At 32.2% G+C, this 22,150-nt stretch overlaps 1 protein-coding gene across 2 annotated transcripts; it reads right to left on the bottom strand.

Moving 5' to 3' along the window:
* Positions 1-2,589: 2,589 nt before the first annotated feature.
* LOC132716873 (monocarboxylate transporter 12-B-like) lies at positions 2,590-20,434 on the bottom strand. 2 transcript variants are annotated; one of them, XM_060700207.1, is made up of 3 exons: positions 20,237-20,434; positions 10,477-12,715; positions 2,590-4,296 (listed from the first exon to the last, which is right to left on the bottom strand). In XM_060700207.1, the coding sequence occupies exons 2-3, from the start codon at positions 12,374-12,376 to the stop codon at positions 4,028-4,030; spliced, it is 2,169 nt and encodes a 722-aa protein (XP_060556190.1). In that variant the 5' UTR covers positions 12,377-12,715; positions 20,237-20,434; the 3' UTR covers positions 2,590-4,027. The 2 variants fall into 2 exon arrangements, with proteins under 2 accessions (XP_060556190.1, XP_060556191.1); XM_060700208.1 differs by lacking the exon at positions 20,237-20,434 and adding an exon at positions 16,171-16,321.
* Between the last annotated feature and the right edge of the window lie 1,716 nt (positions 20,435-22,150).

Raw genomic sequence — 22,150 nt, 5'->3', positions numbered from 1 at the left:
TTTACAATCTGGGCATAACCATTAATCATTTCTAAGTAAATATTGACCAAAAAGCGAACAGTGCAGATACTAGTAATAATCAAGTGATCCTGATTTTATTTTCATTGTTTTATGTTACTAAAATTAATCTTGTTATGCTAGAATTAAATGGTAAATATTCAAAATGTAAAAGATTTCTGAGTTGCAAAAAAAATATTATTATCAACTATTTTGAGATGAAATCAACAAATTACAAAACAAAAACAAAATTTATTTGGATCAAACAAAGGATCAGGATCAATATTTGGATCAACTGTAAAATGCCTGTATCTCGCAAAAAATAACAATAAATTTATTCTAAAATTTTATAAACTTGCTTTTGCAAGTCCAGTTTTATCAAATTGATATTAGATATTTTAATCTATGAGGATATAAACAATGAAGAATATTAGACTTTTTAAATTTGATCCTGATCCTTAAATCTTTGTGAATACGGGGCCAGATGGCATAGATATGCCACTTGATCTAGGTTTACATTGGTCCAATGGCTATATTTAGTTGCCCTCAGCAGGCTATGGGTTAAAATGAAAAGTGAACTTAAGACTTCATCTCTCCTAAATCTTTCTGTTTGTATGTTGTAACCAGGTAATTTATCTGTATAATTGACTTGTAGAGCTTTGAATATTAAGAGGATATTTTTTCGTTTGAGTGAAATATGGAATATATTTTCACGAAATATGATAAAATGCCACATATTTTCACGAGCCGGGACGGCGAGTGAAAATATGTGGTATTTTATCTTGTTGAGTGAAAATATATACAATATTTCACGAAAAACAAAAAAAATAACTTTTTTATTTAATTTCATTATCAAAGAAAAATGGTTACGAACCCCCTTGCTTGCTACGCAACTGCAATTGTACAGCGCGCAGTAATTTAATTATTGTCTTGTTTTGCACGCGATATTTAGCGCTACATTGTGACGTCACGTAAACAACTCTTTTAAACGTATTAGATTTTTCAAACAAAATGGCGAAAGAAGTCCCTTAAAATAAATATGAGTTTTGACTCCGCCGACTTTCATATTTATATTTCATATTTATTTTTTAAAAATATGAAATATATTTGACTGATATATCACCATATTTCATGGGTAAAATTAAATAAAGATTAATATCTAAACATCACTGTTTAATGTATTAATCATGCAAAATATTACATTAAGACTAATATAGATATTAACTTCTTGCAATACTTCTTAGACGGTATCAATCCATTTACTGAAACATTGGATTTTATGTATTGAAAAAAAAAATGGTAGTGTATGCATCAAAAAGCTTGTAATGGCAATGTCGACTAAACTTGCAATGGGATTTTCCGATCAACCAATCAAGGAAGCTTTGATATTCTTCTAAAATCAAAACTTTGTTACATTATTAAAGAAAAGAGTTATACTTAACTAAAGAAAATAAAACACTTAAGAACTGCCAATATTAAGAAAGAAGCATAATATGCAGTGATCTGTAAAAATATGAATAAAAGTGAACAAATGAAAACACCAAATGCATTTTTTCTTGGTCACAAACTTAAGAATGATAGTATACTAAAAATGTAAATTCTTCAACCATTCAACAACAAAACATTTACAATAATCACAAAATCATATTTCTGTTTTGTTTTTTGTTTTTTTGTTGTTGTTTTTTTTTTTTTGGGGGGGGGGGGTGTAATTTCCTTAAAAAATCACTGTGCTATACATTTAACTAAAAATAACATTCTGAGATTACTTAACTTACTTTAGAATAAAACCAAACATATTTAACAAATAGATATAAAATATTTCTCAACAAGAAGCAACATAGCAGAACTTTGGTCCTTTATCCATTTATTTATAATTTACATCTATCTAATATTCATTCTTTTTTACTGTGTTCTAGGAAAAAAATATCACAAAATTGAAAGACACAATAACTATTGTTCATTCTGAACAAGATACATTCTACATCAGAATCAAGAATTTATCTTTCAAGATAAAAAAAACCAGGTGCAGGTAGACCACAGCTCAAACCTAGGACCACTTACTTCTATTCTGGGCCTTTACCAAAAGGACTACCAGACTGCTCAATAGTGCCTCTGGTCCTGCAGGTTGAAGACCACAATATAATTAATTAAATTTGTGATCAGAGAGCACTTGTCCATATACAAATAGCAGAATAGCACAATGCAAACTTTAAATAAATTTGAACAAAACTTCAAAATAAATCTTGAACCTCATTTGATGTCAGAATGCAAATATCATAAAAAAGCCAATATGAAACACATCCAGTTCAATTATGTATATATAAATACAGAAAAACCCCAATCTGTCAACATCTTTTGTTAATTTCATAACAATAAAACATCTGCTTACCAAGTGCTTCATTAGATATACTGAATTCATGTAATTTACAATGAATGGGTTAACCCGAGATATGCTACAAAATCTTCAAGATTGTTAGTACACATTTATAGATACAAAGGTGTAAAAGCCAAAACAGGAAATTATTATGTTACAGTAGATATTGTAAATAAAAAAGTATCATTTTATGAATGTTATTATAAACTCCACTTAAGAATAAACAAACCTTGTTTTTGTTTGTATGTTAAAATAATATTTAAACATGAATGTGTTTTGTAACCAGAAGAATGTGTTTGGTAAACACAAGTGCCCCTGGCCAAGATTCTTGTCCACAAATTTTTCAAAAAGGTTTACCCAAATACTCAGTAATGAAACCTAAAACCATTGCTAAAAATATTGTTAAAACAGTTATTACCTTTTCTACTGTGAAAAAATTAAGCTGGAATGTCAATGCTATTTGATGAAGTTAAAAAAAATTTAACTTACCAATTAGAAACAATTTAATTTATATAAATGCAAGACCTTGACCCAAGTGACCTGTTAGAGGAAAACACAAGGTATGTTCTACTAAATATGAAAGACATGGGTGAAACATAAAGGCCATATAAGCAGGTGTAAATTTATTGTTAGCACAGAAGACCCTGACCTCGTGACTCCCAACTCTTGACCATCCGAGGTATATTCCATCCAATTAATATGAAATACATCAGTCAAAAATATGAGGACTTATGAACAAATCTGAAAAATCTATTTTTAGCAGCCATGATCTTTACCCCTAACTCCACCCAAAGCTAGAGGACCAGTAAAATTATGATCAGACACCTGACAATAAATAAAGGCTGTATGAAGCAGGAGTTAAAATCTATTTTTAGCACTTTTTAGCTTGACCCAACTGACCCCTAACACTATCCAAATGTAGAGGACCACCGTATGTATGTCCATATTAAACATGAAAGACATCAGTATACACAGAAAGATTATATGAGCAAAATTATGAAATTTTATTTTTTAATGTAACTTGTAACATGTAATGTTAGATGAACATAGTATTGACAAGTGTCTAAATTATGATGTTATTAAATTTTGTTCAGATCTCTTTTGTTGTTTACAGATAGATGCCCTCCCCCTTCTATTTATTTACCATAGTGTTGGCAGACAAACAATTCAAGCACTATATGCAGAGGGTCATAAACAGTAAAATAATTATAATTAACAAATCACATCACCATATTAACTTCTGTTCCATAAAAAGATAAAGAATAAGGAAACAAAGAAAATAAATTTATCAGTCATAATTCACATAAAACTAACTTCATAATACTTTAAATAGCTAACATGTTAATTTTCTGATGCATTAACAAGATAGTTACTATAAAACTGAGTACTAAAGTCAACTTATACAATTATAAGCTTGTAGATACACACCACAAATGATACAAGGAAGTTTCATTATTTTCATCTACAAAAAAGTTTCCTCATTTTTATCTATCAGAGATATGTAAAATAAATGATAACATTCAATTTCTATATTTAATATATTCATTTTATAAATCATTTCTCCACAATATGATAATGATAGAGTATACATATCACAAGTACATATTCTATATGAAATAATAGTTACTATCACATATTGAATGGTATGTTATTTTTCTAGACACTTGTTTCGTTGTTATCTACCAGAAGTGATGAACATGGCATATCTCCAACATTTGCTAACTTATCTTCCGGTGGTTGTATCACAATCTCTCTATTAGTGGCATTATAGTTTGTTAAAACTCGAGTTTTCTCCTGTAAGCGAAGGTTACGGCAACATCGACGACTTAGTGGAACACACAGCAACAGTAGCCCGGACAGGATGATGAAACCTCCACCAAGATAAAATGTTACATCGTAAGAGTGAGTGGCATCGCGGAATAGAGCTGAAATACAGTCATTACAAATTATACTTTTTATAATGACAATAGAAAATAATGAGCTAATTCTATCTAAAAAGGTTATGCTGTGGGTGTTACACATGACATAAGTCTAAAATAAAATCAGTCGGCATTTAGTCTACACTAATTTAAAGCTAATGACTGATGGTTTATTTATGTGCAAGTTTTAAATTTTACACAGGGTCACATATCTTAAACTTTAAGGCTAAAAGATTTTTCTTTAAAATGTATTTATAAAACTATTTTTACATATATACATAAATACACATAGATTTTTTCAGATCCTTTACAAAGGAAAACTTATGATGTAGTCATTCAATTATCTTTAACTATAGTAAGATACAAGTTCTGATAAGAAGAAACATTGGGGAAATTTGTGACAATAAATTATAGGGTTAATCATTTAGACTAGATTTTCAAGTGTTCTGTTGAAATAACAAAAATATAACCTTTGCTTGAACACTTTAGATTGATATACATAATTTATGTACATACATGAACATTCAAATTGATGATACGAAGTACAAAGTTTATCATTATTGTGTTATAAATCTATAATGAATCTCTGTACAATTTTGGCATTTTTAATAAACATCATACATGTATTTATGATGGCTTAAAACTTACCCAAGTCTAAATACATATAAGGCAAATTGTTAGGAAGATTATAATTACAATTAGTAGCAATTTGTTTACATAAAATTAATAAAAGTGAAACCAGTCCTGTCCTAGTGGCCTATATTATGCAAGTAAAACATATGTGTTTAAAGCAGCATTTCTCCATTTTTATTTAAAAATGTATTTAAATGTGAAATATTGTAAAGTAAACAAAGAAAATAATTTACACAGAGCAAACAGCATTTGCTTATTGTCTTGTTGAATATTATTTATTAATTAAGTCACACAGTAAAAATAATTATGGTGATAAATACTACAGAATCAGTTATTAATCACACATAGCATATAAATTATTACTTGAATCATGAATCTTTTTACTTTTCTTAAAATCTTAGTACATTTTTTTTAAGTTAGATTTTCTTTCAATATTTTGGCTAATCTGGAGACATGCAGCTTTAAGGTCTCTGAGCTAATATCTTGAGCCAAAGATCAGTAAATGGCAGGCCCCTAAAAGGAATAGGAAAAATTGTTCAAGGTGTTAATTAAAATATATCACATATCTAAGATACAGGTCAATTCAATAAGGCTCTCTCATATGAAGTAGATGCAATGACCTTTAGGCTTTACTACCATCTACTAGCCAAGGTTACAGGTTCTACAGCAGTTAAACCCCTGCCTTGGTAACCACAGGACATTCTCAAAGAAAAAGTTTCTGGGGTAATTCTTAGGAACCTATAATTATAACTATATCTGTCATTTAAGTCAAAGTGCAGTAAGGTGCATAATTTATATAAGTATATTATTAGTGTATAAACAAAATACACATTATTTGGTCCTGTTACGGATAGTTTCATTCTGGTAAAAAATACATGTCATAAAACAAACATCAAGAGATGCATGTGAACATAAATGTGCATTTGTTGATGCCATATATTCAATACCAAGGATGACACAAAAAGAAGGCAATAGCCGACTTACTTCCATTGTGGTCCTTAGAATTGATCATATGACACCTGAGAAAGGCAAAATAATTACTAATCATAAAATATTGCACATAAATTATTCAATCACAAGTTTCTTAGATTCTTATACCAATTATTGCACATAAGGGGATAATAACTTATAATATAGTTCATGACTGGATCTGACCTTTTCTGTACCAGTTCTTGTCCATCTTCAAAACTTTGGTTGAAAAAAAATGACAAGTACATGCATATAACCAATCACAAAGTGGACAAAGTAAAATATTTCTCAAATCCATAATGCATGAAGGAATGTCAATAATTATCAAAAATTAACGAAGATTTACATAACTGGTGACAGTATTTTTTCTCTTTTTTTTTTTGGTACAAATTAAACCCAAATGAAACTGCTATTTAGAGCTCACTGACACCAAACATCATACACTGGCACTCAGAAAGCTCTGAACCACAAAGAGGTCAGGTGAGCTCCAAAACTCAATAAACACATTGTCAAGTATTTAAAATATTTAAACTTGGCACAAAATGGTTGCATGTATACATTGTAAAATAGGCATTTAATTTAATCCCTGTTGCCAACTAAAAAAATACCACCATCTAAATATAGTACCACAAGTCAAGTATGTACTTCACTGATACAATTTACATAGTGAAAGACTTCCTTCTAACTTTTTATAAGGACAATAACTCAGTCACAATTCATGAGAGAATAGTGACTTTCCATTATGACCTGAATACCATTAGTTTTTTTAAGAATACTGTTGCATGCAACACTTTAACCGGCAATTTTCGAAGTTAAAAAAGAGCCATGATTCAGAACTAACTGGGCTGTTAAAAAAGTGAGCTCTCGTGATGATGCTTAATTGATGTATTAAATTGTAAGTGAATACCTGCAGTAGTTTTAAAGATTGATGTTGCATGCAGTGCTTTAAAGCTGCATGCGAGGATGATCAACTTTGAGAAAAATGTACAGTAAAAATATTCACAATTAAAATAATGATTTGCATGTTTATATGCGCAATTAATGACTGCTTTTGCAATATAATAATTTTCACCATAATTTTAATGTATGACTAACTCATTTTTGGCATTTTTGTTAATCTTTTTTTTTTTGGTAATTTACTTTAATTTAATTTAAGTGCAGTTTCTAGTATCTAAATTACTTATTCCCTTGTTCCCTTCACAATATTTTACATGATTTAAATACATTATCAGAATTTTCATTAACAGTAGCATGAATCTGGAGACTAATGCTGCTTTCACAAAGAATTTCTAAAGTTCTATACAGGGGCTAAAATTCACCCAAAATCCATGCTAGAGTTATGGGCATTGGATTGTAAGTGACATCCTTTTATGATCCTGGAGTGACATATTAAGTTTATAGTGAATACCTTCAGTAGCTTAGAGTATTGCTGTTGACTGCAAAACCAAGATTTTTTTTAAAAAGGCCATAATTTTGTCAATATCCATGCAAGAGTTATGGGCCTTGGACAGTGACATTCTACTCTGCTCTCAGGTAAGTGTGTGAAGTTACAAGCAAATATCATAAGTGATTAATGAGGTGACAATGTTTCATGCAAAGTGTTAATAGTTATGCCAATACCAGACCTGGGGATGATTACATTGACCAGTAATTGATTTAATTACAATTACTTTCAGATTTTATTGTAATTGATTACAATTGATTACTCAGACTTGCCTCTGTAATCAATTAAATTGCAATTACTTTAGGAAAGTAATTGATTGATAATTGATTACTTTCAATGTATAACTATAAACTAAAGTTTCTTAATGCTATTTAATATATACATTATATACACAAAGGATTTCCAGCTCATCAACAATCATCAATTTAACACACTTTTAGTCACTGTCACTTTATCATATTTTAGCATTTGACTTTAGCATCATAAGTTCATGAAACCGTCTGTCAGTCAGGCTGCATCTATCAGGACAGAAAATTCCACCGCAACACTAAACAAATGTGTTACAGGGGCCGATGATGCAGGAATGGTCCTCAGTCTTCTTGGTGTAGGTTTCATAATGAACTCTCTGCAACAGGTCATTTGTACAGTATGCTGTATACAGGTGTTAAAACAGGTGTGAAAACAATAAATTTGTGTATGGGAATTCAAAGAGACAATAGGCTTTACAAAGAAATTATCAATTTTTTAAAAACACTGCAATGGTACAACAGTATCCAATTATAATATAGTCACATTTTCTATCACCTTACAAAATAACTGCTGCATATTAATATGCATCGGACATAAACTCTAGAATATACAAAGTAAAGAAGTTATCTACATTGTTTGAAACTTTTTACCAAAATATGTGAAACACTAGAAATGTGTCCATAGGACACGGATGCCCCCACACGCCACTGTTCTGTCAATCTTATGACTTTAGGTCAAATATTTTTTGGACTACATGTGCCACAAATTGAAAACTAAAAATCAACAAAGGGCCATAATTCTGTTAAATTTGGTCGCAGCAAAAATTCCTTACTTTAAAACCATCTACACATTAAGATTGTTCATCCCTGTAAGTTTAAGCATAATCTGCCACCCGGTTTAAGAGGAGTTGCGTTCACAAAATTTCTACATAGTATATAGTGAAAAAATCAACAAAGGGCCATAATTCTGTAAAATTTGGTCGCATCAAAAATTCCTTCCTTTACTACCATCTACACCTTAAGGTTGTTCATCCCTGTAAGTTTAAGCAAAATCTGTCATCCGGTTTAAGAGGAGTTGCGTTCACAAAATTTCTATATAGTATCTAGTAAAAAAATCAACAAAGGGCCATAATTCTGTTAAATTTGGTCACAGCAAAAATTCCTTCCTTTACTACCATCTACATATTAAGGTTGTTCATCCCTGTAAGTTTAAGCAAAATCTGCCATCCGGTTTAAGAGGAGTTGCGTTCACAAGATTTCGGGACGTACGGACGGACGGACTGACGGACGGACAAGTGCAACGCTATATGCACCCACATTGTGGGGGCATAAAAATTTAACATACCTTTATGTGGGTAATAAAATTTTAATGTGACTTAGTATTTCCATTTATCTTCCTAGGGCACAATTTGCACTGTGCTGTCACATTTCCAGATTTCTCTTTAGGAAATTCAAAGACATCATAAATCCAATGATTTGACATTTTGGTTAGAATACCAGCCAAACAATGATGTATATCTTTCAGTTAGAATTTGGTTAACCTTATTTCTTCATTGTGAGTGATGTCTTAAAATGTCTCACTTAATATTTTACTACTTTTAATGGACAATCATTGTTTATTATGACAATTAATATTATTTACTTCAAATATGGATATCATTAGAGAACGTTCTTTCTATTCAATAAAAATGTTGCTATTATGTAAAAACAGTGTATCAAAATCAATCAATTTACATTCTACAATTTGTGATTAAAGATCATTATAAAGAAGTATAAGTTAAACTGTAACATGTGAAATAAATCATTTGAATTTCAATAGTTTCATGTAAAATCTGAAAGTAATCAACATCAATCAAATTGTAATCATAATTACAGACTGAATTTAAGCTGTAATTGATTAATTACAATTAATGTAATCAATTTTGAGCAAGGTTATCAATTACATGATGATTACAGTGTAATCATGTAATCAATTAAAAAATTGATGATTACGATTAGTGATTACCCCAGGTCTGGCCAATACCAATGCCTAAGTGAGGAGGATAGCCATTAGTCAAGAAATTTAACAACTTGAATAATCTTCAGCTTAATTTCTATGGATTGTTTACCATACAAGTGATTTTTTTTGTATTTTATCATTATTTACCTGGCACAAAGCTATAAACTTACTTTTCATGCAATAACTTGAATTAAGGAAGTGACATCAAAATAAGACATTTTAAATTTTATAATAAAGAAACTGATAGTTTTGTACTGTAATTAATTCACATACTTGAAATTCTATATTCTTTACTTGTAGTTCACATTAGAAATATGGTAAATCTGCTGTTTAAATCACTGCAGAGAACAGTATAGGTATAAAGTGTCATATTTCATATTGATTTACAATTCAGGATCTCAAGGTACAGTTTAATCTAAATAACAATTCATATAATATAAACAAAATTCAACAAAAGTTCATTTTTATCAATATGAAATCTATAAAATATATCAACACAAAGAGTTCAAATTTATTAATATGAAATAATATATCAATAATTATGTATTATCATATATTATTTTGATTTTTTCATAATTTATTTCAGTCTTAAACAAGAGCTGTTTGTAAGCACACTCAACGATTCTCAGTGTTTGACAGTACAAATTATAGGGCCATTTAATATAATGTCTGTAAAATAAAGTAACTATGAGCCTATTGTGAAGTCACAGAGAACAAGTGTTTTAAGTTTCAACCCATTCCCTTTAGAAGTTCGGGAGACATCAACTTGCATACAAAAACCTTTACCAAAGTTTGATGGCTGCACGAACCTGAGGCCACAGTTAGTATGTTACTGATTTCCATATTCTTTGAATACTAAAGTAGTCAAGCTAAAAATGTAAAAAAAAAATTACCTGCAATTGGTGGTCCAACGAGGTTGGCAATTCCTTGCACTAGCATAGTCAATCCATAAGCATTAGACAGCTTTCCCAGTCCGAGATATTCTACTAGAATCACCGTGCTCAAGGAGTAGTTTACACTAATGAAGAGACCAAATGCCCCAGACAGGACTGCCAGAGGAACAAAGGCAACAAATATAGGAACAAGTACTACAGCCAATCCACACGCCATTAGAGAAAACCCATATAACAAATTCAAGTTCACTTCTAAATCTCCAATGAAACCATAAAATATCTGACCGAAAGTGTTGACTATGCCCAGTACAGATATAAGGAATGATGCGTCTGATTCTTCCATGCCTAATTCAATAGCTCTATCGGTGATAAATATATATGGAACATCATACCAGAAATATAAGATAAAGTTTGACAATGCAAACATTATGTAGAGGGGATGTTTCAGTATTGAAGGATCAAACATTGTTTTAATAACTCGCTTCATGTGTTTACTGAAATGCAAGTATCGCCATAAAAAGTCCCACTCTCCATCATCGGAACTATCGCTCTCACTATCACTATCATCCAAGTGTCTATTTGATAATTCTGGACAACTTGTGGATCGAACCTGACCAGCAGATCCTGTGAAGCGTGCCAAGTTACCACGGAAGAACAAACCCTTTCTATACAGTGGTAGGTAGGTACTCATTCTCACATGCTTCTTTTGTTGGGACTGATGCTTGCTTGGATTATTTGAGGATTTCTTTAAACAGCTTCCAGAGGGTTTTCCTACCACATTTTTAATGGTACTATTTGCCAATTTAATATTGGTTTGTCCATTTTGAAACATTACAACTGTGTCATCTTTAGAAGTATTACTGGAATCTACAACTTCACTATCTGCCATAGTAGAAGTTTCTTCATTGTAGTGCTGCACATAATCTTTGATAACCCTTGAATTCTTCTTTCCTTCTTTAAGGATTTCTATTGGTATGGGAATTTTATCTTTCAAAAATGTTGGTATCTGAATCTGAGAATGACAATGTTCTAGCAAATCTTCATCTAGAGTATCAGAATTATCTGTGTCACTCATTGCTTCACTTGGGTTCCTGCTTACATTTCTACCAGCTATTGAAGCTCCGGAGTAAGATACTGTTCTTGACATCCTTTCAAATTTCTGAAGAGCTCTTAACCTTCTTTCTTGGGGAGTAAATTCCAATGGTCTGAGAAGAGCTCCACAGACTACAAGATTTAGTATTATTCCACTCCAAATGATCATTGTACCTCGCCACCCATACAGTTGTATTAAATACTCTGTGAGAGGAGCAAATATGAAAGTTCCTATTCCTGATCCACACACAGACAAACCTGTTGCTAGAGCTCTTTTGTCTTCAAAATAGAAGGCAACTATAACAACTGATGTTACATACCCCATTGACATTGCTAGTCCTGTGATCACACCAAAGGTCACACATAGCATACCAATACTGTCTACGAACGCACTGATGAAAGCTCCAGAGGCTGCTATAGTACCACCAACCATCAACACTTTCCGGCATCCAAACTTTGTGGCTAAGGCACTGGCAAGAGGACCACCAATCAAACATGTTCCATAAAATAAAGATCCAACCCATGATGTTAGACTTTTACTTTCTCCAAAATAATTCAGCAACTCTGTATAGAGTATTCCAAATGAAAATGAAATTCCGTCACTTATCAGATTGATCAAAAAGGCTGAAAATACTATCATCCAACCATAGCCTCCATCTGGAGGTGAGGGCATAGAGGAAGAGTCATCTTCTGATGAGAAGAGACTGTCCAAACTGCTGCTGCTGCTACTGCTAACACTTTCTCGCGTGTGGCCACTCTTTCCATTAGATATCTCCTGATTACTATCAGTGTTATCATCAACTGGCATGCTTCTATAAATAGCTTTTGTTGAATGATTTTATCACTAGAAAATATTTCAAAATCTTCTATATTATCACAGTTGTTATCACTCTGTTTTAAAGTTTCAAGCACTGGGTTAAATAAACATTTAGTTCTCAATGTAAGTTTATTGTTACACTTTAAAGTCTGTCTTAAGTTATTGCTGCTGTAAAACTCTGCAAGGCTTATGGAGAAAAGAGATGATAAACAAAGTTTGGCCATAGGCCTCCTAAGATGTAAGATGGCACTACAGTAACCAGGCGTGGTTGACGTCCCTAAGTAGCTGCAGCCAGAAGATCGTCGATGATTTACCACCATTTGGATATACCTGAAAATATAATGAGACAGTGTATTTACAAACTAATGTAATTTGAATGAACCACTATAATAATTACCTGTGAAAACAATACAATAAATATTATTAAACACTTTATTTCAAAAACTTAAAAAAATAATTTTCTTAACACTTAAATCACTAAATAAAAGTATTTGTTAAGGCACAATCAAAATTCTCCAAGAATATATTCCTAAATTCTAAAAATATTTATTTTTGTAAATAAATTGGATAATTCTTCAATTCATAAATAAATTAACCTATTTTAACTTCTTAAGCATTATATACAGTTATGACATAGAGAGTATTAATAAGAACACAACTAATTTCATATTTGACCATTCTTGTCTTTAAAGCTATTATTTTTGGGCGTTTTTGAAATAAAAAGTCATCAAAAGATAAAATTTCACTGAACACTAACATACATTTATATGGAACTAAATTAGATGATCAATTCATGTCTTGTCCAATGAAAAAACATCTCAGTAGAATATTTATAATGTTTATCCTGCAACAATTTTAAACTGTTACAACGTTTTATTTTGTAAATATTGACTTAAATTATAGAGGAGGTAAAAGAGTAAAATATTTACAAAGATTTTCACTTAAAAAGGGCTATTATTTCAGTCAATATCCATATTTTAGTTATGGGATAGTGTCACCTGTTGTGACCTCAAATTAGTACATGAAGTTACACCCTTTTATTCAATGCTAGGGCAACAGGTCAAGAATATGTACTAACAGTGAAGATAATTAATTATTTGATGTTTATCTCATGAGGTGAAAATTAAAACACCTATGTGTAGCATATTGACTCATTGAGATTGACATTAGTGCCAAGTGATTCAATAATCTATAAATCTATGACAAAATATTAGTCTAGACAAAAAAAAAATGGACTCTGACATTTTCCTTTAATCTGAGTATTGCCTTTGAGTAATAATTTTGGTTCTTGCATTAAACAACACTCCTCATTTAGGTTGCCAATTTGCGCCAAACTATCTGAGATAGTGTCAAAGAAAAATTTTAATTGGTTGGACAGGTACACTAGTAAGGCCCCCACGATTACACGTATAAACGGATTCGTTTCGATTTTCATTCATAAACGTTTACGATATTGTTTACCGTTTAATCGAAATGACCATATTGTCTTACAAAATTTCTTAATCATTGCCTGTAATCATGGATTTTATCAATTGTAGTGGTTTATTCCAAAGTAAACAAACGGAAAATGGGTGTTTACAACCCTCCACACAGCATTACGGTGACATAATACATTTTTGGTAAAAAATGGGGTTACAATGCAAAAAATGTGTGCTGACTCAATCGTGATGAGCCTTGCACATTCTTTATTTGTACATGTATTAAAAATAGAAAGAAAGACATCATTTGGCGACTCAAATATATGGTGTGTATATATAGTACATAGAGGTACCACCGTTTAAACGGTATCGTTTCGGTTCTTAGCAGTCGTGTAAACGTTTACAAAAAATTGTAAACGGGGGAGCCTTATACACTAGTAAGGCACTAAAAGACTGATCACATTGCACAATACACCAAATGTCCAACAGAGCCAACTATAACTCTTCAGTATATGCAAGTGCACATGGCAATAAAAACTAAAATTTTAAACTTGTTCCGGCGTTGTCATGTGTTCCTCTAATACTATTTATTGTTTTTAATATACATTTGTACATATATATTATTATGTTAGATCTAGCTACAGTTAGTACACAAACCCAAATCCCATGTCTATCCCAAAGATTGGACAGATGGATGGACAGACACTTCATTACTTACTATATGCCCGGGGAGGGGGGATAAAAATAAACAATTAAACTTAAAGCAGCTTTTGGAAGAAGTGCAGCTGTTTTACACTCTTTTTCTTAATTTTAAACTAAAAAGTCTTTGACCTATTTTTCATAGTCACGCACAGTGTTATCCAGGTAGACAAATGGTTAAATAGGTAGGTAAATGCTAATGACAGGTTTAAACTTTATTTTAAATTTACTGTCAAAAATGATCAGCTATAGACTTTCTCAATCAAATATCAATAATATACATGTATGTACTTAATTCATGCACACACAGTTTGCAAACAGGTTTTATAACTGATAAAAAACAAAACAAAAAAAAACCTACCTGTAATATAAAATATAGTTTATATTGAATATACATGTCCCTAGTATCATAGTATACATGATATATATGCAGTTTTATAATATTCCTTTGCAAAATGCTTTTCACCTTTAGTTTCACATGTCAATATGATGATCACTCAGTAAACTTTTGTTAACCCCAGTAGTAAATGCAAAATTTTGCCCTACATAAGACAAGAAGAGACTTTTTTATCAGCTTAACCTATAAAATATATTGAAACTAGATTGGTTAGTAAAGAAAATATGTTCACAAAGTCTTTTTCTTAAAGAAACTCTTATCACATGCCACTCATACTTAGGGGCATCAAAATAGTATACATTTCTACAATGTTACAAGACAATTAATTTAGAAGGTCTGCATGAATTATTGATGCTTAGTGACTAGTGTCTACATACATCTATCAAATGTTTGCATAATAAGTCAGCTACCAGAAGCTAGATACATATAACAAGAGCTGGTCATAAGACAGTGCAATAGACTTTAATAAGTATTTGCTTGGCCCTTGGACTGATGGTCACTTCCAAGTATGCAAAGTTTTAAAGCTAACCCTCAAAGGCTTTAGTGGTTCAAAAAACTTAACCTAATTTACTTAAACAGAAAAGATAATTTATAAAACAATCAATAAATCACCTGGGTACCAGGAAAGTATTTAAAAGTTACTAGTTAATTTGTAGGATTTTTATATTAGATCTTATCAATTATTTACAACTTTTAATTGCCATAAATTAATACTACAAATATCGAAACCAAAGCAGTTTGTTTGTTTCTTTTTGTCAATTGTCAACACACATTTTCACCTTTCTTAAGCTAAAACTGAAATTAAAAAGTAATGCTTACAAAAATCAAGCATTTATTACCTGGTATTATGCCTCACTCGATAAAATTTATATTGCATTTCAAAAATGTCCCCTCCCTTAGATTTTCAATAGTCATAAATAATCCCCCACCCCATTAATATAGTTACATTTTGACGGACTTCTTATTTTAGCAAGGGATTTCTGATTTTCAAAGTTGATGTCCCGTCATGATTCCTCTAAGTTTAAAAGTTAAGTGTCAAACCCTGATAATTTGACCTTTTAAATTAATGATGTAATGCTTTTAAGTTTATATTTTATATTTATATTAAATGTTAAAAAAGAGAACTGTTAAGCAACTCATTTACTTTTTTAAATTATTTGAACTATATAATTACTTTTTAGTGTTCTATCTTGGCTTATTTAAGTTCTAAAGTTTACTTCCATGTTAACAAAATGACTTAAGTTAATTGTCATAGAGAGAAAAGATTATACCTGAACAACTGCTGTCGCTGTCCTTACTACATTAAGTCGTATTTCCCCTTTTCAAATTAACTTAACAGAATCAATCTGACATTTTTAAGACAAAATTATCTCTACAACCAAACATCATTATATATAGTAACAAGGAAAACAATACTCAATTTTCCTGTTGAAAGTCCAACTTCTTTTCAGTACAAACTGCCAATTCAAAAAATGAATCAACTGGATTATCATCTACATGTAGCTTTCACATGGGAACAAAGCCTTTTTTCTAAAGTGAAGCTGTGACTAAATAAAAATATAACAAGAACTGTCGGAGGACAGCGACGCTCGACTATTCGAAAAAGTTGTCACAAGGGTGTTTCATTGAGTATAATAATGCTTACCTATATGAATTTACCTATATGAATACATGAAATTGTCGGAAAAGGTACAAAGGCTTGTTACTAAGATGTTTTATTGAGTAAATCACTGCTTGATTATTATGAATGCAAAAAATTGTCACAAAAAAAAGGCACAAACCCTTCAGTAGTTATGGAAATACCAGCATTATAACAAGCAAAAACTAAACCAAGAATTTTTAAGTTGAAAAGGGGCATAAATATGCAAAAAAGCAATTAGAGTTATGGGACTTGTGCCAATCATGTTAGATAATCACAGAGCACAAGTTTGTGAAGTTTCAATCCATTCCCTTCAGTAGTTATGGAGATACTGGCTTACACACAAAAAATTGACCATTAAGAATTTCTAAGTCGAAAAAGGGGCATAATTATGCAAAAAAGCAAATCAGAGTAATGGGACTTGTGCCAATCATGTTAGATAATCACAGAGAACAAGTGTGTGAAGTTTCAATTCATTCCCTTCAGTAGCTATGGAGATCCCATCTTACACGCAAAGATTTAACCACAGGGACACCATTAGGCAGACAAATGGGTGTCTGCATTTAAGCTCGATTATTCTGCGAAAAGTCGAGCTAAAAATTATAATACAGAAATAATCCCTGGCCAATGAACAAAAAATATTTTCTATACAGGGCCCTAATTACACATTTACCTAAGGGGCATCCATGACAAAGTGGTTTTTGCCCCTCAACACTGTGGGTTTGAATCTCTACAGGACATTAGATTCTTTCCTGTGAGGAAGCTTTATAATAAAGCACCATAAAAATTCAAAGTCACATTATGATGGTTATCTATTCTGTGTTGGTGAGATGTCAAACCTTCTATTATACCTTCGACTAAAGTCAATGTCTATCATTTAATGCAGGAATGTGAAAATAACACAGGAATTTAGCATAGTAACACAGAAACTGTGTCATAGATAGTAAAGAGGTAAGTAGACTGAAAATACATTTTATAGAAAATCTGCTACTACGATATTATATTTTTAACTGCTAATTTATTTCTTTCAATTTGATTAATCATAAAATTGCCCATTTCTGCAACATACATCATATTGCACAGACTTGGCATTACTATTGCATATTATTCAATATCCTATTAAATGTCCGGTTAGTTAAATTGGCAGAGCCTTAGACTGTGAATCCAGCAACCCAGGTTCAATTCTAAGATGTTGCGGTTCACTTTCTTTGTGATTGATCATGACATCCTTTCTTACAACTGAACATCTATTTCCAGGACGTCTCCACCAAAACAGTAGCTTCTCAACTGTTAACAAGATTTTTCCATATTTATGCTGGTGACTTTGATTTTAACCCCAGATAACCCATATTCCAGCTAGAAATCAATGAACAACCTTTCTAACACATTGTCAATATATTTGGGCTAAAAATGTAACCTCTATAGCTATAATAAGGGTTTTCTATATTTTAACCATGTGACCTTGTTTTTGACCCCAGATGACTTATTCAAATTTGAGCTTGAACTTTTCAAAACAATCTGTCTGACAAATTTTATAAAAATTTGGCTTAAAAATATTACCTCAAGAGTGTAAACAAGGTTTTTCTGTATTTGGGCTGTGTGACCTAGTTTTTGACTCCAGGTGATCCATATTTGAACTTGAGCTAGAAATCCTCTAAACAATCTTTCTGACCAATTTATAAGATAATAATTTATAAGCTGAAAATGTTACCTCAATTGTGTTAACAATGTTTTCCGATATATAGGCTCTGTGACCTAGTTTTTGATCCTAGGTGACCCTTATTCTAACTTGAGCTAAAACTAGAAATATGTCCATAGGATACAGGTGTCCCAACAGTCCACTGTTTTGTCAATCTACTGACTAGCCGTCACTAACTTTCAGGACTACAGGTCAAATAGTTTTTGAATTACACATGAACAAGTTGAAAATTGCAAAATATACTAAGTCGAGGACAATAACTCTAAAAAACTGGGGGGGGGGGGAAAAATCCACATGCAAAACCCAAGGTGCACAGTGAGCTTCAGAGTGATGTTGATCATCATTCCTGTAAAGTTGGTTAATTCTAACTCAAGCACTCAAGGTACACATAACACACCATTTTGGAATGGTTTTTACCAAGTTAAGGGCGATTTCTCTACAAATACTGAATAAATCCACAATCAAACCCCCAGGTACACAACTACACATGCCGACCAACAATTCTGTAAAGTTTCATGACTGTAGGTCAAATTCTTTTGAGATACACTCTACACAAATTAAAAATTGAAATTTCTAGTAATTCAAGGGCAATAACTCTAGAAATACTGGATATATCTACAACCAAAACCCCTGGTACACAACTATACATGCTGAACAAGATTCCTTTAAAGTTTCATAACTCTAAGTCAAAAGATTTTTGAGCTATGTGCCAGATATATAGAAAATAGAAAGGGCAATAAATCTAACAAAACAGAATAAATCCACAAGTTAAATCTCAGGTGCACAACTTCACATACTGATCAACATTCCTGTAAAGTTTCATGACCCTAGGTATGTTTAGTTTTCTTGGTGTCCAAGAGTAAAATTTCAGTCTGACTTATTTTCAATAAATGCCTTTTAAATTTTTTCTGTGCCTTGTAAAAACTGTAAGGAAAAAAACATGACAAATAGCAAAAACTTTCAATTCAAACCATGACATATGAAAGGTTGAAAACGCAACACATACAGTCACTGTTTGCAGAACTAATGTATGGGTCATGGACAGTGACCTACTATTATGCTCTTAAATAAGTGTATGAAGATACAAGCAAATATTGATGAGATATGATGTTGCATGCAAGCAAATAAATAGGATATAGTACAGTAAAAAAAATTTAAAAAAAATTTATATACATATACAGATGATGTTATGGATGTTATTTAAGCAACAGATAAGTCTTATTATAACTTTTTCTCATAAGACAACAATGTGGCAATATTGATCATGGAGAATCCCTGTGATTCTCCACCGGTGATTGCGGGGATTTTTTTACCCATCTGTGGTGATTTGCCACTGTGACTGACCATACATGTAGTATGTCACCTGCAATTTTCCACTCACCGTTAAAATATCCACGGTGACAAAGTGGAAAGTGCAAAAATCACTCGAGTTGTACTACTGTAATCTCTGAAAAAATAGCGAAAGTTACATATCTCCCTTACTTTGAATAGGGTCGAAATAATATCAGAATGAGCTGACACTTTTGTCGTCAATTTCACGCCAATTTTGATCTGTCGGAAATGACCCAGAGGCCAGAACCGTTAATTCTTTAAAATATGCAATATTAAATCTAATTTGCATTTGAACATTTAAAATAAGAATTTTTTTTTTACTTTTCTATCTAACATCTCAAGTAAAAAAATATGAATGAAACGTCTATAGATACAATTTACAAAGTGGGAGTGGAACATCTAGTTCAGTAGTTGTGAACCGTCCAGGGAGTAAAACGTCTAAATAATTTTTGAAATTGTATATCTTGGGAGTGAAACGTCTGGCATTCCACTAACTACCAGCGATACATAGAAGAATTATTTATTTCATTCCTAAGAGTCTCCAATTTCCATTGTTAAATGTTCGTAATGCATTATCAGTGTTTGACCTTGATTTAAAAATATGTAAACAAAGAACAGCTGATCAATAACGGCAAACATTAAGAACACAAACTAAGAGGGAACTTACAAATTTGTTTTGACATTAAACCAAGAATACAAAGGCGTCATCAGCTTATGCCGTCAAGCATTTTGACTCTAGAAGTCCGATATCAGTAGTAAGCGTATGCGTATTATTTTCCTTCAGAATATTTTCCGCAATTGATTTTACAACTGACCTCGCTTCCTCAGTTGCAGAAGAGTTTTCGTTGAATAAATTATGGTGTACAGTATCCGGTATTTGATGGGACGGCGTTAGTGATCTTTTGTAAAACAGTGGTTTATGTTTCAAATGTACACAGAACCTATTATTCTATTGTTAACAAAAATCAAAATAATATTTAGGTCGATTACCTATGGTAAAACAGAGTGAAAGTGGGGTGAAAGTGACTGTAATTCTTATAGCTTGAAGGTTGAGCACCACTAAACGATTTCCTTGCATGTATTCTTAAAATGTTACTGAGTACACTACCTCAGCTTGGCAAACTGTTCCAACTTCCCGGGCCAACAAGTTGCAATGGTAGCATAACTTCACTTTTCAGACTTTCTAAGCAGAGGTTTAACTCAATGAAAGATAAATTGAATGTATTTTTTGGATAAATACTTGTACAGTACGTCCTGGCTTTTAAAATTTTCTATTAAAGTTTAAATACTTATTTGTATGTTGCATCTTACATGTATGTCATTATCAATTCTCAAGACTTTTTACAATACTCACGCTTTATCCAAGATATTTCGTGCATAAGCATGTCTATACAATTGACAAAGTGGGAGTGAAACGTCTAGGGATGAATTTTTAAAACCGTCTTGGGAGTCAAACGTCTTAATGTTGAAATGTCTTGGGAGTGAATTGTCTGGCATTCGTCATCATTCTACGTGTTTATACCTTTTATATAACATGAATAAATTCTAGTAAACCGGTAGATTATTAAATTACTCAACCTGCACTGGTGTTGACTGTTGTTTTTCTTCATTTCTTTCTTAATTTAATATCTAAAATGTTGATATTGTCTGTTTAAATATCTTTTACTGACTTTTAGAAATCTTATATCAACTTATGGTGTGAAACTGAGCATCTGTGTAACAACGGTATGCCTAAAATACTATAGAACTGTCGCGATTGATTATAAAGGGATTGACAATACAAACAATCGACTTACCTTCCACGTCTGGATCGTAGCCAAGCTAGGAATTGCCTAATTCTTCTTAGTATATATTACACACAAATATGGCGCCTTACTGTCAGCCCAACAACACTAGTTCCCGTTGGTTCGGAACCTTCCGTTAACTTCCGTCAACTCCCGTAACCAGTACCATACGGTACTACACTCCTCCCCGTCCTATTCTTTAGGAGGGGTCTGTGGCTCCAGGAAGTTAACCAAGCACTGACGCCTCTCTAGTCCAAGGGCAGACTAGAGCTTCCCGGTTAATACCGGTACTGGTACTTGACCATGATGCCAGAGGGCTGGACAACATGACCTACTTGACTGAACCGTACCGATTTCAGCCAAGCCTCAAACCCAGACACTCAATGGCTGTCAGACACTTTAGGAAAGCTAAGGAGTTGGTACTCCTCAGCTGACAAGCTGAACATGGCTTTCAGATTGTCTTCCTGGTGTCTTTCCAGCATGGATATCAATGACAGTAGACAGCGCCACTGCAACAAAACTGTCACAGCATTACCTTTTACCTTTGGGGTGAGATCTTTGGGCAAGGGTACCCTAAGAACCTCACAGAACTCCTTCGCTGCTTTCCTGTGATAACTGGTGCAAGTTTCCTGAGAAACCGGAACACCAGCACACTCCAGGTACGTTACGAGGTCAAACAAAGTGCTATTAGACCCCAATAACCACCTGATCACCAGCTTCAAAGCACCAATTCTTCTGTTCGTAATGCTTTCACCTGTCAAACACATTTGGAATATGCCAGGGAGGTGGGCCTCCAT

The sequence above is a fragment of the Ruditapes philippinarum genome, unplaced genomic scaffold, assembly GCF_026571515.1.
Source record: "Ruditapes philippinarum isolate M1 unplaced genomic scaffold, ASM2657151v2 ctg318_1_1_1_1, whole genome shotgun sequence".
NCBI classification, from domain to species: domain Eukaryota; kingdom Metazoa; phylum Mollusca; class Bivalvia; order Venerida; family Veneridae; genus Ruditapes; species Ruditapes philippinarum.
Note: the sequence above shows the minus strand (reverse complement) of the source record. Positions and strands in the feature narration are given on the sequence as shown.

What these genes read in the sequence shown, in the direction of transcription:
- LOC132716873 (XM_060700207.1), bottom strand. Translation starts at nt 12,376, where the DNA reads ATGCCAGTTGATGATAACACTGATAGTAATCAGGAGATATCTAATGGA. An exon ending in CGTTGGACCACCAATTGCAG is followed by an intron (nt 4,297 to 10,476) that starts GTAATTTTTTTT and finishes ACTGTATTTCAG; the next exon opens with CTCTATTCCGCGATGCCACT.